At 53.0% G+C, this 16,910-nt stretch overlaps 1 protein-coding gene across 2 annotated transcripts in view; it reads left to right on the plus strand.

Annotated features, from left to right (window-relative positions):
- The window catches only part of JDP2 (Jun dimerization protein 2), a 42,037-nt gene extending 25,704 nt beyond the window's left edge, over window positions 1-16,333 (plus strand). For both annotated transcript variants that reach the window (XM_057544026.1, XM_057544027.1), the window contains exons 3-4: window positions 5,647-5,751; window positions 15,197-16,333. In XM_057544026.1, coding sequence (XP_057400009.1) covers window positions 5,647-5,751; window positions 15,197-15,382 — 291 coding nt within the window. In that variant the 3' untranslated portion in view covers window positions 15,383-16,333. The remainder of the gene's footprint in view (window positions 1-5,646; window positions 5,752-15,196) is intronic.
- Window positions 16,334-16,910: the final 577 nt, after the last annotated feature.

Raw genomic sequence — 16,910 nt, forward strand, 5'->3', positions numbered from 1 at the left:
CAGCAGGGCTCAGTGCCTTCCTTGTACAAGTGAGGGACGGAGGCTCAGAGAGGCTGAGTGACTTGCCCAGGAGCACACAGCAGAGCTGCTGGGGGCGACCCAGGCCTCTTAGACCCCAAAGTTCATGCTGACGACCCTGATGCCCTGAGTCTCAGATAAACCTGCTTCTCTCTGCCCGTGAGACAGTTCTTAGTCTGAACAAGCCTCTCAGACCTTCACTACTCTGCTTAGTGCTGGGGGTTTGATTTGGTTTTTTCCCCCTCTCTATATTCTGCTTGTCACCTGCTTTATTGCGCTTTTCTCTATTGCTTTGTCCATGTGAGAGTTTCTGTATTTGCAGTGCCTGGGGTTAAAAAGTGTCATTGCTCTTTCTCATCCTGTCTTTTTGTGGGTCTCGCAAGATACATATTTGGAAATGCTTATGAAATGTCAGAATTCAAAATCACATCTGGGTGACTGTTGCCACCGTGTGAGAGCCACGTGGCTGGCAGACGGGGCCTGAGAAACATGACCAGGGTGAGGGGAGGCCCCCCTCCTGCTTTCAGCGCTACACATTTAATGTCAACTATGCAAAAAATATTTTTTATTTAAAAATACCCAGGTAGGAAAAAACAAAACGGTCATCGTCCTCAGAGTCAGAGGCTTCTGCTGCTGCTTTACGGTCCCATCATCAGGCTGGAGCTGAAAGGGTGGGGGACTTGTTACCTAGGCCATCTGCCCTTCCAAGAGCAGAAGACACTCAGACCCTGGGGCCAAAAGGCCTGGATTCAAAGCTGTCACTGACCTTCTGGACAGCCTTGATATCTTTAGTTTCCTCATCTGAAAGTGAGGAAGATAATAGGCCTGTCCTGACTGGTTTACTGAGACCATTTAACCCCCTGGGACCCCTGATACGCGGGATTTTCTACCTGCTGAGGTGACTCACCTCTGTTTGTTCAAGGGCTCTTCTGCATCCAGGCTCTGCCACTTTCCCAACTGTTCTAGAAGCATTGCTCCTGGGTAGGCCTTCTCCCCCGGATTACTGGGGATCACCTTCTGCATCACCTGACTTCACAAGGGTGGGACCCTGTTGTCCCAGGCATCTTTCAGTGGCAAGAGGCAGAAACCTTCTCCAGCTCCCTTCAGGCCAAAGGAGGAATTTCCAGGGTAGATTCAGGTGTACCCATCATGGACCCCACGGAGACGAAGCATAGTCAGGCCTCTCCAGGGGTGGAATCAGGAAGACCAAGAGAGTTTCTGTCTGTCCCTCTGTCTGTACCATCAGCCTGTGGCCATGTCCCTGTGTTTCTCTCTCTGTGGCTCTGCCTTGTTCCCTCTGTCTCTCTCCACCCACCTTTGTCTCCCTGTTCCTCTGTCTCTCCGTTCCTCTGTCTCTCCTCTCTGTCTCTGTCTTTACCTTTCTCTCTCTGGAGCTCCCTCCATCTCTCGGGATCTAGACAGGGTGAGGCAAGCCAGATGCCCAGGGCACGGCATTTAAGGAGGCACCCACCCTCGGGTGCTGACCCTGCCCTGGCACAAGAGTGAGCGCCTCCTGAAATGTGTGCCCTGGGCACCTCGCTCGCCACACCCTATCCAGGCCCTGCTTCTCTCTCTGTCACCCGTTCCCTCTCTTTGTCCTACTCCCTCCTATAGCTGAGCGTTTGTTTCTCTCTTGCCGCGTGATCTCTGCTCACCTCCACACATCAGCAGCCTGATATTTCTGCTTCTCTGGGTTGAAATTGGTTGTCCAGCCTGTATGCCTCCCAGTCCAGCAGTTCAGTTTCAAATTTCTAGTTGGTGAATACAGCCCAGCTTGGGTCAGCCGCTCACACCTCGTCCAGTCAGCTGGGCCAGGGGCTGGGGTCGTGCTGGCCCTCAGCAGGGGCTTGGGAACAGGCTCTCTGAGGAGGGACTGCTCAACAGGAGGGCACCCTTGGCCGTGGATCCCCAGGTCTGTCCCTCCAATGTGAAGGGTGGTGCAGGGGCCCCCCTCACTGCCAGTACACAGACAGCTTTGTCCTTGGGCCTTCCTGGGAATTGGGGATAAACAGAGCCAGGACTCAGTTTGAGAAGAGGGAATGATATGCTTACTCCACCCCTGCCCCCATCTCATGGTTTTTTAATGTCTTGAGCCTCAAGTTGCCTCTTCCTCAAACATGCTGGATCTTCCCTCTGTATCTGCAGAAAAAGTCATATCTCCCATTTGGGGTTCTGGTTTTAGATGTCTGAGCTGTGGGTGGTGAAAACACCCTGCTGTCTCTCACCCACGCGGGACCAAATGCTTCAGAGAATCCGGGGAGCATCAAGGAGAAGGCAGCAGCCTCAACTCTGGGGATGAACAAAGGCCTGGGGGAGGGCTGCGCCAGTCTCCAAACAGCTCCAGTCAGAGGAGGCAGACCATGCAGGCCCAGCGAAAGGAGCCAGAGTGAGCCCGTGGGGATGGAAAAGGCCAAGGGCACTGCCCAACCTCTGTCTTATTTCCAGCAGGACCTCAGCATCCGTTTTCTATGTGCCCTGTGGGAGGCTCTTAAATAGCAGCAGGGGGATTTGGGGGAGAGGCAGCACAGTTTCAAAGGGGAAAGTGTGACGATGGGGCTTTGGGGCCATTTCTTGCTTTATTGGGAGATATTAGCCAAGGCATGTGTACAGGAAAGGCCCAGGGATGGACTTGGAAGCTGGTGGTGCTGTGGTGCTACGGGCTTTAGGCTTAAGTGCACAGCCTGGATCCTTCCAGGGCCTGCTTGGGTTTGTGCACCCACCACAGCCATCGGTGGCCTGCACCCTGAATTTTTTTTTTTTTCTTATTTGGCTGCGTTGGGTCTTCGTTGCTGCACGTGGGCTTTCTCTAGTTGTGGCGAGCGGGGGCTACTCTTCATTGTGGTGCGCGGGCTTCTCATCGCAGTGGCTTCTCTTTGTTGCGGAGCATGGGCTCTAGGTGCGTGGGCTTCAGTAATTGTGGCACACGGGCTCAGTAGTTGTGGCTCACGGGCCCTAGAGCGCAAGCTCAGTAGTTGTGGCGCACGGGCTTAGTTGCTCCGCGGCATGTGGGATCTTCCCGGACCAGGGCTTGAACCCGTGTCCCCTGCATCGGCAGGTGGGTTCTTAACCACTGCGCCACCAGGGAAGTCCCTGCACCCTGAATCTTGACTCCATCTTTGGCCAATGTGCTTCTGGGGAAGGCAGCACCCAATCCCCAAGTTTTCCTGGCCTCCTGCAGACAGAGAGAAGAGGCCATCCCTGGTAGAGACAGTTCCTTATAAGCACTGGAGAAAAGGTTATGCAGATGCAAATGTAGGCAATAAATCACTTTTATAATTATAGTATCCAAACCTGTGGCATGTTTCTCTTGAATCTTTTATTCATTTGACTAACATTTGCTGTGCCCCTACTCAGTGCCATGTTATTCCAGGTGCTGGGGATACCCAGGTCCCCCATTCTCCAGATTAGCAGGGAAGGCAGCTACTACATAAGCAGAGAATTACCGTGGGGTGTGATAGAGACTCTTACAGCGGGGAACTCAAAGTGCTGTAGCAGCATAGAAAAAGCAGTTAATTCTATCTGGGGAGTCAAAGGAGCCTTCCTGGAGGAGGTGGCGTTTGCTCCTGAGGGTTGTAAGAGTTTACAAATAGAAAAGGAAGGTCATCTCAGGAGGGCCTGGCTGGCTTGGAGAAGGGTGAGACGTTTGGAGTCGAGAGTAATGGCAGGAGGGAATTGATGCGGCTGCAGAGGGAGGGTGGAGCAGCCCCCCATCTGGGTGTCATCCTGGCCCAGTTGATCTCTTAAACTTCCAGCACTGAGCCTCTTTGCATCTGCTGCTAGCGCAGCTTCCGTTGGCTTCCAGCTTTATGTAGGATGGGGCCCTGCGCAGGGGTGGGGTGGGGAGGTAGGTCTTGGAGGACAGAGGTTGTGTCTCCTAGGAAACGGCGGCTCTGCCAGAACCCCAGAACCCTGTGAGCCTGGCAGGGCCCAGGTTGCACACATCACCTTGGCAGTTTGTGGGCAAACCCTCTTGGCCGAGGGGAGATTGCACTGCCAGCCACTTCCTCCAGTTCCTTCCCTCTGCCTGTCGTCACGGTTACCTTGGCCTTGTTGGGGGTGAGGTAGAGGTTGGGTGGAATCAACTTTGTCCGGGTTTCTGTTTCCCCAGATGCGGGTCAGCCAGAGGAGCTGTCACTTCTGGTTCTGTTTCAAAGGAGGCCAAGGGGCTGGGAGGTGCTTGGGTGCGGCCGTGTTGACAAGGCGCCTCTCCAGCCAGCCTCCCAGGCAGGGTGGGAGTGGGTCAGGGAGAAGCTCCAAGGTGGTGGTGAAGGAGAAGGGGCTACTCTGCCAGGGCCTGTGCTGAGGGCCGTGGGTGCTGGTCTCCAGCCCAGACCCTCGGTCTTGAGCTCCTAGAGCATGCCGGGAGTGCAGGCAGAGAGGCTGTTTATTTTCCTGGCCTGAAGCCCTTTCGGCTGAGACCTTGTTCCAGGCCTCAGGCTGCCAGAAGCACCCGCAACTGGCTCCAGAAGTGAGAGAGTTGGCAACCCAACATTTCTCCAGTGGCCTCGGACTCTAGGCCGTTCCCAGCCCGGCTGGTCCTGTGTATCCTCCAGGGTCTCCTGGTGGGTAATGGACAGTGACAGGCATCACGTCAAAGTGATCCTAATGGGCTGGGGCTGTGGTCAAGAGCAGGAAGGCTGAAGTCAGAGAAATCTTGAGTTGGAAGCCTGACTCTACCGTTTCCTTGCTGTAGGGCCTTGGGCAAACTGAGCTGTTGAGCCTCACTCTCACCATCTGTGAGATGGGGCAGTCATAGTACCTTCCTCATCAGACTTTGTAAGGATTACATGACCTGTGTTTAAAGCATTTAGCAAAGTAGGCAACAAATGGCAGCTCTTGTTATTATTAATGAAACAACAATAACTGCGGCTTTGAAAGTCCGTGTTGGTGGGCAGTGAGCCTTCTCCTTCCCATTCCATGGGCCCTGTTTCAAGCATGGTAAATTTCCTAGTGGGTCTCGGGGAGAAGCAAGCCTGGAGACTCCGAAGGCCCCTCTGCCTATGTTCCGAGCAGGGCACTTTAAGGAGCCCATGGGATCCTGGGATGCAAGTGGGTGTCCTGGGGGAAGAACATGCAGAGGCAGAGAGAAGGATGAACCCAGGTGAGGGGGCTGGGGAGATTTTTCCATCACCAGGAGATAGATCTGAGGAAGGACCGAGAGGGAGGACAGAATACCTCAGGGAGGTGACAGTGGGTGGGGGTAGAAGGTGAAACCAACACTCATGCCCAAGGTGTTTTGAAAGGAAGTGCCGGGGAGCCACTGACCTGGAAAATAGTGCCCAGAGGGCTTGGGCCGGGCAAGAGAACAGACCGCCACCGCCCGTGGGGTGTCACCTCTGTGTGAGGAGAGCGCCAGGCTCTGGGCCTCCTGAACTCTGGCAGAACCCAGGTGGCCCTGCCCTCCTGGGGCACTGACTTCTCCCAGGGATGCCCACCTACTCCGAGAGCATCCTCGGGCCGGCTGGGAAACGCTGCCATCCCACCCGCCAAGAGGCCAGCGGGCTGGCAGTGCGGCTCACTGACGGCGAGATGTGGGTTAAGTTGTCCGTCTGCCGGTCTGAGCGTGAGGAGGGAGACTGTACGCCAGGCCTGCCTCAGTGTCTCATCCGTGGCTCTTTGCCCTCACAGCTAGACGAGGAAGAAGAGCGAAGGAAAAGGCGTCGGGAGAAGAACAAAGTCGCGGCCGCCCGTTGCCGGAACAAGAAGAAGGAACGGACGGAATTTCTGCAGCGGGTGAGCAGGGCAGTGGCCAGGGGGGACCCCGGCCTTGTCCTTTAGTGGCTAGTGTGCTTATGGACCGGGAGAGGCCATCGAATGCCTGCAGAATCAATGTGTACTTGCTGACATCTGCCCAACTGGCCTCGACCCCTCTGCCTTCCCTGCCTTCTCTCCGATGCCCCCTCCCTGAGCCAAGACGCCCAGGGGCAGCCTGCAGCCGTTCCGCCCACCCAGATCCCTGGACAGCCAGAGAAGGTGGGAGGAGCCAAGTTCCCCGCCTCTAACTGAGGTTAGACCCTCGGTGCTGATGGGCCCAGAGGGCCTAGAACTGGCACTACCCATGCTGGTGCGCTGAGGGCTACCAGAGTTGTCTGGCGCGGGTGCAAATGAAGTCAGTGAGAGCTCCCTGCATGTGGGCAGTGGGCGTAGCGATGGGGCAGAGAAAAGCTCCTCCCTCACATGCAGGAGGCTCTTCTGGCTCTGTCTCCCATCTGCCTGGCCTCAGCCCCACTGAAGCTGACCCCTGAGCTCTTGGCTGTTGCCTCTGGGACCAGAGGTTGGCTCTGCGTGCCAAGGCCAGTGGAGGGCCGCCTTGCCTCGTGGCCCTCGGAGCACATCCCTGCCCTTTCATTTGGAATGTGCCAAATAGGCGTTTGCTCCTTCTCCTGCCCCTTAGGCCTTCCCTGCTCCTCAAAAACGGTAGATGGCTGTGAAGGGACATGACCAGAAAGCTAATTAGTCCAAGCCGGTGGTCTCCAGCCTCCCCACCCCCAATCCCTTGTTGATTTCTAAATAACAATAGTAACACCATAGAATAATAACATCACAGGTCAGGCTCCCTTCTACAGCGTGCAACCGTTAACACTAGTTGCTAACATTTGTAAAGCGGGGCCCTGTGCAAAGCGCAGTGTACACATTATCTCATTTTATTGGCATAATAACTGTATGAGGTAGGGGCCTGCATTATTCTCTGTCTGCAGATGGGGACACTAAGGAAAGCACGGGGAGTTAAGTAACTTGCCCAGGTCCCTCAGCAACTAAGCGGTAGAACTGAGATTCGGCCTGAGGCTAACTTCAAAGCAACCATCCTCAGCACTCTGCCCTGCTGGCTCTCATTCATTCATTCGTGGGTTTGTTCATTCCTTTGTTCCTTCATTCTTTTGCTCATTCATTGATTTGTGGACAAGTCGTTTTAAGCATGTACTGAGTGCCCAGCCCTGTGCTAGGTGCGCTGGGGGCACACAGGAAGGGACCAGTCGTGGTCCCTCCTGTGGGAGCTGGAGAGACAAGGCCGGGCTGGCCCGGGTTTGCTCTGAGACTGGGGATCTGTGGGTCTCTTCTCATGCTTGCAACAAGCAGAGAGCAAATCTGAGATCATGGGTGCCAACACCGTGGGGCTGTGTGTACCCTCCGGCTGTGAGCGTCTAGGGCAGGGGAAAGGTCAGTGGAGGCGGAGTTAGACTCCTGGAGCTGGGAGCCCCTTGGAAGAGATGGTGGACCAACACCAGGCGGAAAGTTTTCAAGAAATTTCTAAGACCTGGGTCTCACATAGGCCTTTACGATAGATGGAGTGTCACACCCCTCATTTCCAGCCCTGAGTGCCTGTGGAGTTGGGCGAGACATAGCAGGGAACAGAGAAGTCTCACATCCCATCCCCGCCTTCAAAGGCCTGTCAGCCAGCCAGCAGGCAAGAAGGGCCAAGTGAACGCACACCAGTAACACACTAGTGCAGCGAATGGTCAGCGCCAAGTGAGCGGGGCTAGCTGCTCCGCACATTCCAGTAACACCGGCTGAGCACCTACTGTGTGCCAGGCATTTCCCGTATCTCGTTTAATCTTATAACATTCCACTGAGCTAGACATTGATGATCCCCATTTTAGACACGGACCCGTAGCGCAGAGAGTCAGGTTACTTGCCTGAGGTCTCCCTGCTAGTGTGCAGTGGAACCGGGACTCACCCATGCGTTCGCTGACCCATCTGTCCATCCTTAGTGCTGAGTGAGTGCCCGCCACACAGTGGGTCCACAGGCCATGGCTGCAGTGGGGTGGCAGGCAGGAAACAGGGATGGGATATGTGCTGAGCGTTAGGTTGGGCAAGCGCGGCGGGCTGTGAGCACAGACGGAGAGGCCCTGTCTGAGTCCAGGCTGCGGAAAGACTGCTGATTGAGACATAAGACAGGAGCAGGAGCCAACGCGTGGAAGGACAGGGCTGGAGGGGTCAGTCACCACGAACAGCCAAAGCAAAGGCCAGAGGCAAGAGGTGTTGTTTAAGGATGTGGTGAAGGGAGTGAAAAGAATACCAGTGTAGCTGGAGTGTACAGTCCATGGAGAGAATAGGGCCCCAGAGCCTTCACCTGTCGGGTAATCCCTGTGCTGGGTTGTCTGGGGCAATCCCGGTTTGCGCCTGTTGGCCTGGCCTGATTATTTTTTTTATTTTTATTTTTTAAACAATGGCATACTGCATACAATGTTTTGCCTTTTTTTTTTTTTTAAACGTATTTTTAAATTTTTATTTATTTATGGCTGTGCTGGGTCTTCGTTTCTGTGCGAGGGCTTTCTCTAGTTGCGGCAAGCGGGGGCCACTCTTCATCGCGGTGCGCGGGCCTCTCACCGTCGCGGCCTCTCCTGTTGCGGAGCACAGGCTCCAGACGCGCAGGCTCAACAATTGTGGCTCACGGGCCCAGTCGCTCCGCGGCACGTGGGATCCTCCCAGGCCAGGGCTCGAACCCGTGTTCCCTGCATTGGCAGGCAGACTCTCAACCACTGCGCCACCAGGGAAGCCCCTGGCCTGATTATTTTTTTTGAAGCCTTTTTTTTTTTTTTTAATTTTATTTATTTATTTATTTATGGCTGTGTTGGGTCTTCGTTTCTGTGCGAGGGCTTTCTCCAGACGTGGCAAGCGGGGACCACTCTTCATCGCAGTGCGCGGGCCTCTCACTATCGCGGCCTCTCTTGTTGCAGAGCACAGGCTCCAGACGCGCAGGCTCAGTAATTGTGGCTCACGGGCCGAGCTGCTCCGCGGCATGTGGGATCTTCCCAGACCAGGGCTCGAACCCGCGTCCCCTGCATTGGCAGGCAAACTCTCAACCACTGCGCCACCAGGGAAGCCCCTGGCCTGATTATTAATGGCACATTCTTTCACTCTCTCACGTGTCCCTGTTAGGATGATGAAGAGTGTTGGTCATGGAGAGCCATGGGAGGGTTTCGGGAGGAGAGAGATACGCCCTGTCGCTGTGGCTGCGGCGTGGGGCACGGCATGGGGAGCTGAGAGTAGAGTGGGAAGACCGGTTATGTGGCGGTGGTGCTGTCGTGGTGAGAGGAGCAGGCAGCTGTGGACCAAGAGAAGTGCAGGCCTCGAGGAGGGAGGTTTCGGCAAGTCTGCTGGGGCTCAAGTCCCCACGCCCCCCTCCTCCCCTCTGGCCTTGGAAGCAGAGGCCGGGTGTGAGGTTTAGGGCATGAAGGCAGATGGCTGTGTGCACAGTCAGTGCCCGAAGACATGGGGGATTCTCTTGTAATTTATTTATTTATTTAACATCTTTAGTGGAGTATAACTGCTTTCCAGTGTTGTGTTAGTTTCTGCTGTACAACAAAGTGAAACAGCTATACATATACATATATCCCCACATCTCCTCCCTCTTGCGTCTCCCTCCCACCCTCCCTATCCCACCCATCTAGGTGGACACAAAGCATGGAGCTGATCTCCCTGTGCTATGCGGCTGCTTCCCACTAGCTATCTATTTTACATTTGGTGGTGTATATAAGTCCATGCCACTCTCTCACTTTGTCCCAGCTTGCCCCTTCCCCCTACCCGTGTCCTCAAGTCCATTCTCTGCGTCTGCGTCTTTATTCCTGTCCTGCCCCTAGGTTCTTCAGAACCTTTTTTTTTTTTAGATTCCATATATATGTGTTAGCATACTCTGTTTTTCTCCTTCTGACTTACTTCACTCTGTATGACAGACTCTAGGTCCATCCACCTCACTACAGATCACTCAATTTCATTTCTTTTTATGGCTGAGTAATATTCCATTGTATATATGTGCCACATCTTCTTTATCCATTCATCTGTCAATGGACACTCAGGTTGCTTCCATGTCCTTGCTATTGTAAATAGAGCTGTAATGAACATTTTGGTACATGACTCTTTTTGAATTATGGTTTTCTCAGGGTATATGCCCAGTAGTGGGATTGCTGGGTCGTATGGTAGTTCTATTTGTAGTTTTTTAAGGAACCTCCATACTGTCCTCCATAGTGGGTGCATCAATTTACATTCCCACCAACAGTGCAAGAGGGTTCCCTTTTCTCCACACCCTCTCCAGCATTTATTGTTTGTAGCTTTTTTGATGATGGCCATTCTGACTGGTGTGAGGTGATACCTCACTGTAGTTTTTTTTTTTTTTTTTTTTTTTTAAGGATTTTCTTATTTATTTATTTATTTATTTATTTTTGGCTGTGTTGGGTCTTCGGTTCGTGCGAGGGCTTTCTCCAGTTGCGGCAAGCGGGGGCCACTCTTCATCGCGGTGCGGGGACCGCCCTTCATCGCGGTGCGCGGGCCTTTCTCTATCGCGGCCCCTCCCGTCGCGGGGCACAGGCTCCAGACGCGCAGGCTCAGCAATTGTGGCTCACGGGCCCAGCTGCTCCGTGGCATGTGGGATCTTCCCAGACCAGGGCTCGAACCCGTGTCCCCTGCATTAGCAGGCAGATTCTCAACCACTGCGCCACCAGGGAAGCCCCTCACTGTAGTTTTGATTTGCATTTCTGTAATTTATTTTTAACACCTCAAATATTTACAAGGCTTGGAGGTACAAAGGTGTATGTATGTGTATGTGCACACACACACACACATATATATACATACGCATGCACACATATATGTATAATGTAAAAAGTTACCGTCCCATCCTTGACCCCTGGACACTCAGAGCCACCCTGGGAGATTCCTGTAGCCTCTCAGAGTTCAGCTGCCAGGACCAGCCAAAGCCCTGAAGGAGGCAGGCCTTTGTGTGGGTCAGATCCACGCCCTGCAGGCCCCAGGCCCCCTCTGCTGCCTGCATTCGGGAGCAGCGGCCCCTTGGCTCCCCACGGCTGTACAGCTGGCCTCTGTAACCCCGCTGTGCCTGACACAGCTCCCTGGGTGTGGGCATCAGTGACACAGTCTCACACCCTCACAGCGTTCCTTGCTCTTCATAGCCACTCTCTCTCCCTGATGGTCACAGTGACTCTGGAGGGGGCAAGGCAGCCCCATTCCACTGACTGGCATCTGAGGTTCAGAGGGATGAAAGTTGCTCAACGTCACACAGTGGCCGAGTCAGGACCAGAACCCAGAGCTTCCTCTGTGGCCCAGCACTCTATTCAGGTGCCCAGGCTCAGGGACTTGGGAATCTTGTTCACAGCAGTGTAGCTGGCCAGTGGCAGAGTCAAGATTTTAACTCAGACAGGGCTTTTGGGCTCAGAAGTCTGCACCAGGCTTTTTTTTTTTTTTTAACAGAAAGAGTTGGGAAGTGGAGCCCTATTTTAAGTGCATTAGGGTAACTTTTAAAAATAATAGAGTCAGAGAATCTTAATGCTTAAAGTCCCCTGGGCCAATCATTATATTTTAAGGGGGAAAATGAGGTCCGGAGAAGGGGAGTGACTAGTCCAAGGGCACACAGAAGGATGCCCAGCCTCTTACCCTGTGGGGTTTTTTTGTTTTTTAATTAATTAATTAATTAATTTTTATTTTCGGCTGCGTTGGGTCCTCGTTGCTGCACGCAGGCTTTCTCTAGTTGCGGCGAGTGGTGGCTACTCTTCATTGCTGTGCACGGGCTTCTCATTGTGGTGGCTTCTCTTGTTGTGGAGCACAGGCTCTAGGCATGCGGGCTTCAGTAGTTGTGGCACGTGGGCTCAGTAGTTGTGGCACACGGGCTTAGTTGCTCCGCGGCATGTGGGATCTTCCCGGACCAGGGCTCGAACCCGTGTCCCCTGCATTGGCAGGCGGATTCTTAACCACTGCGTCACCAGGGAAGCCCCCTCACCCTGTGTTTTTTCTGCTGCTTTCACTGACCACCGTGGAGGAGACAGAACCTCCTTCACTTGCATTAATTCCATTCTGAAACAACAAATGGTTTCATTTTCTCTAGGGCAGTAAATATCTACCAGAGGCAAAACGATAAACAAAAATGCAAGAAGAGTTATTCATTTCATACTTAAGGTGCGAAGATCCTAGCCCACGTTCCTGAATTTATTAGGAAAACAGATCAGGTAATTGCTGTTCTAAAACCACAAATCACTTCTACAATCATGGTTAAAAAAAAAAATTCCTTTGAGCTCAACTTATACTTACACATTAAATAAATATATAATACCAACTAATAAAACAGAAGAAAATAAAATGAAAAAGCAGTTAGTTACAGTCTGATAGCCAGACTGTCAGAGGTCAGGATATTCCACGAGGTACCCATACGTTTTCAAACCAGCAGAATATCATGCCATCCCTATGATACATGCACAGGGAAGCAAGTCGCCACACACCCACTTGGTCTTTTTGTGCGATACAGGTGTTCACGTGTAAGGTGGGTTTGACGTGCAGTCTTTTTTTTTTTTTTTTTTTTTTATTTATTTATTTATGGCTGTGTTGGGTCTTCGTTTCTGTGCGAGGGCTTTCTCTAGTTGCGGCAAGCGGGCGCCACTCTTCATCGCGGTGCGCGGGCCTCTCACTATCGCAGCCTCTCTTGTTGCGGAGCACAGGCTCCAGACGCGCAGGCTCACGGGCCTAGCTGCTCCGCGGCATGTGGGATCTTCCCAGACCAGGACTCGAACCCGTGTCCCCTGCATTGGCAGGCAGATTCTCAACCACTACGCCACCAGGAAAGCCCCTGACGTGCAGTCTTTTCAAGGACAAGGATGTGTGTGCAGGGCTGCTGGGCCCTGCCCCTTGCATGTCCATTGTAACTTCCATTCGCTGTACGACCCAACTCGTTCCTTGCCCTCCCCACTGCTCTCCAGAACAACTCCCACCTCCCTGCTTCCTTGGACACCCCCCACCCCAGGCTCACAGGCAGCTCTCCTCCCAGCTGCCCATTCTGCAAATGCAGGCAGTCTCCAAGACCTGCCAAGTTTTCTTGGAAGTGGCCTCCTCTCTGCTTCTCCTCCTTCTTGTCTTCATACTCCCTTGCTCATGGCTTAAAGTAAAAATTCCTTAAGCCTCCCTAACCCTTCAGTTTACAAAATGCTTTTCCCATGTGCAGTCATTTAATCCCCAGGATCATCATCTTTTTACAGATGAGATAACTGAGGCTCAGGGAAGTTAGGAAACTTACTCTTGACTCTGATTCCAAACCCCACCAGCTTTTCTGGGTCTGGCTATAAATCCACCTTCCCAGCTTTGTACCCTCCTATATCCTAAAGTGACCTATGGTCACAATGGAGGGTTTTTATCTCCTAAACACATCTTAAGCTTTCCCATGTCTTTGTCCTTGTTCACTCAGGGCTTGCTTCTTGAAATGCCCCCAACTCCTACCGACTTTCTCTGCTCAACCAGAGTCAACCCATTTTTCAAACCTAAGGTCAGATCGGCCATTTAGCCCACTCTCTCATGGTCTTCTAGACCCTGGATGGCTGATGGACACATGATAAGCTCTGCCCTGCTCTATAAATCCTTCTTCCCCTTAGAGTGGAAGCTGCACAAGATCCGTGTTAGGGGCTCATGGGCCTCTGGACCCCCTAGAGCATTCACTGTACACAGCAGGTTCTCAGCACATGCTTGTGGGTGGGTGGATTGAACCGAAACTCCTGGAGGCAAGAGGCTCAGAGGCTTTGAAGTTGGAGCTAAAACCTTGACTGGGGGGAACCGGATGGTCAGAGACATTCCCAAGGTCACCAGGTTGTAGACCCAGTGAGCAGGCAGCTAAGATGGGCACCTACCTGCACCAGACTCATGGTTTCACGTGGGGTCTCTCCTGGCCCTCAACGATGCTCTTCTCTCGGAATTTGGAGAACCATGGACCAGGCCGGCCTCCCTGTCGTGCTTTATCCGGCTGAATCCAAAACCACCCTAGCTGGCTTTTAATATTTTCCCCCTGTGCACTTTTTCCTTCTTTGAGGCTGTTCTCCCTCAGCGTCTGGTCATGAGGACTGTACATCTCAGCAGTTCTGAGTCCCCAGCACTGGGCTGCCTCTGCAGAGATGAGCAAAAGGAACAACTCAGTCAGCCTGGCTGGTGTGGGGAAGACAGCAGCCCTGGGGCCCTGGAGAGCCCGGAGGGAGGCTGCCCGGCTGGGCCCCCCGGCGGGACAACTCAGCCCATCGCAGCCACAGCCCACGCTCGGTCTGATGCAGGTTGCCCGGCCTTGGCACTGTGGACGTTTTGGATTGATAGTTCTTGTTGTGGGGTCCTGTGCATTGAAGGATATCTGGGGGCATCCCTGATCCCTACCCACGGGATTCCAAGGGCACCCACCCTTCCCAGTGTGACAACCAAAAATGTCTCCAGATATTGTCAGATGTCTCCTGGGAGGCAGAAATTGCTTCTAGTTGAGAATCACTGGTCAGCCTTTGCTGGCCCTTGAGTAAATTCCAACCTCCAAACTGGTTATAAATTTTTAGACAGAGTCCAAGAAATATCATTCTGGAACCTCTGTATTCTCCTGTGTTGACCCCCAGAGCCTTGAATTGGTATGCCCATCACCTGTCATCATGAACAGGTAAACCCCCCTAAATCAAATCAACGTTGCTTCCTTGCCCTGGAGCCTCTCCAACTGAGCTGGAAGTTCTCTGGAAATCTCACTTGCGGTCTATTTAAAGCCACATTTTGGATCCAGAAGGATGACTATTGATTGCCTCCCAGTGGGCAGAGATTCTAGATATCAGGGGATAAGGAAGAGGCTGTTTAAATAATTATAGACTAATAACCAGGAAGCACATGTTTTAGGAGGAATTACGTGACCACACTGGGCTTGTGGATCCTACCGGCCAATATATCCCCAACATACATTTATCATACATAAAGCACCTTGCCATTGCACTGCCATCGTGGGCCACCTTTAACCCCTCCGTGGACCCTCCATGCATCTGTTCTGGATCCACTTGGCCTCCATTCTTGTCCCACTCTTTGTTTCTTGGGCAAAGGCCCTGAGGCAGGAGAGTATTTGGCATATTTGAGCAACAGCAAGGAAGCCACTGTGGCTGGAGTAGACTGAGTGGGGAAGAGAGGTGGGACATGAGCCAGGCTGGCCCCAGGATATAACCTGGGTTCATCCCACTAGCAACACGGGCCAGTGTCACAGGTGTGACAGGCACGGCCTAAAGAAAGTCAGTTACCCCGGGGGACTCAATAGCAGATTCTGTGCTTCCTCTAGTGGGAACCTGGCAGACAGAAAACAGGCTAACGCCAGCCTGCTGTGCCCTGTGCCTACCCAGAGGGAGAGTCTCTTCCCGGAGCTGGTTCCCAGTGAGAGCCTAAAGCCATGTCTCTATTTGGCATGCAGGAATCCGAGCGGCTGGAACTCATGAACGCAGAGCTAAAGACCCAGATTGAGGAGCTAAAGCAGGAGCGACAGCAGCTCATTCTGATGCTGAACCGGCATCGCCCCACCTGTATTGTTCGGACGGACAGCGTCAAGACCCCCGAGTCGGAAGGCAACCCGCTGCTTGAGCAGCTAGAGAAGAAGTGACCGTGGGCTGGGAGGAGGAAGAAGAGGAGGAAGAGGAGGAGGAGGAGGAGATGGCAAGAGGGAGGAGGAGGAGGGCACCAGAGGGCCCTTCCTTGGTGCATGAAAAACTTTACAACAAGGCTCAGCACAGCCAGTAATTAGTGGGGCTTTTTTGTGAAACTCAGATCAGCCACATAACGGGAAGAGCAGGCTGACGAAACCCAGAAGGACCAAGCGCTGAGACCAAAGTAGACTTGAGGGTGGGGCTGTCCTGCTGGGGCCCAGCTCAAACGAGGCAGGACAGAGGCACCCAGGCCGGAGAGACGCCCAGCCAGGCAGCCTTGGGCACTTCTCCGGCCTCTCCGCCAGGCCACCTACCCCAGGGACCTCCGAGCAGCCAGGAAAAGCCATGAGTTACAACCAAACACGGCTGAGGATGGAACTGAGTAACACTGCCATCTGCCTGCCCCAGCCTGACCCCTGACCCTGATGCGAGGCCGGAGAGGGCCGAGATGTGGGGCCCAGTGCGGCCTTGCTGGGAAGTAGCAGCCGGGTGCACCCTCGCCGGCCCTGCTGGAGTTTGCTGTGGGCACGAGGCGCGGGCGCCCTTCCAAAGCACATACTCACTGAATGTTTACAGACTGGCTGTCCTGGCAGGGCTTTCAACTGCACATGTTTTTTATACTTTCTTTTTTTTTTTTTTTAATATTTTTTACAAAAAAAAAAAAGATTTTATACAAGCAATATATATATGGATTTCTATAATCACTCGATGTGATACAGTATAAATATGTTATGGTTTGTTTGTTACGAACAGATATCCAGCAGTTATGGCCGTTGTGTGTAACTCCTAAGTACTGTAGTCTCTGGGTGTTGGGGGGTGTCCGGGGAGGGGGTGGGGTGCGTTTCCATCCTGGTAAACCCTTCATAGTACTCAGTCCTGTATCGCTCAGTAAACGTTACTCTTACTTACCCAGCCGCCTCTTGTGGTGTGTGCCTAGGGAATGGGGTGCAAGGCACACTTGGTGACCTCCCGGTGTGCAGTGTCAGAGAATGTTTGGAGCATCTGCCGTGGGCCCTTGGTTTTCACAACAGCCCTCCCAGGTAAGTATTTACATGCCCATTTTATAGACGAGGAAGTCGAGGCTCAGAGAAGTTAAGTCTGCAGTACTTACTTTGCTCATTCACTCAACAGATGTTTCCTGAGTGCCAGCTGGGTGTGTGCCAGGTACGCTACAAGGGGCTGAGTAGTCCCTGGGGAATAAAACAAACCTAGGCCCTGCGCTTATGGAGCTGACAGTCATGAGCTAAATCCTGTGTGTGCTCCGTACACTGTCTCTGTTCATCTTCACAGCAGCCTTATCAGGGAGCAGCACTTATCCCCATTTGTAGATGAGGAAGTCTAGGCCCAGGGAGTTTCAACTTGCCTTGTTGAGGACTTACTGGGTGACCAGCATATATAGTCTCATTCACTTCTCTCAACAGCACAAAATAGGCATCATTACCCCCATTTTAAAAATAACTGAGGCTCAGAGAGGGTGAGTGGCTC

This window comes from Balaenoptera acutorostrata, chromosome 3 (assembly GCF_949987535.1).
Source record: "Balaenoptera acutorostrata chromosome 3, mBalAcu1.1, whole genome shotgun sequence".
Taxonomy (NCBI): domain Eukaryota; kingdom Metazoa; phylum Chordata; class Mammalia; order Artiodactyla; family Balaenopteridae; genus Balaenoptera; species Balaenoptera acutorostrata.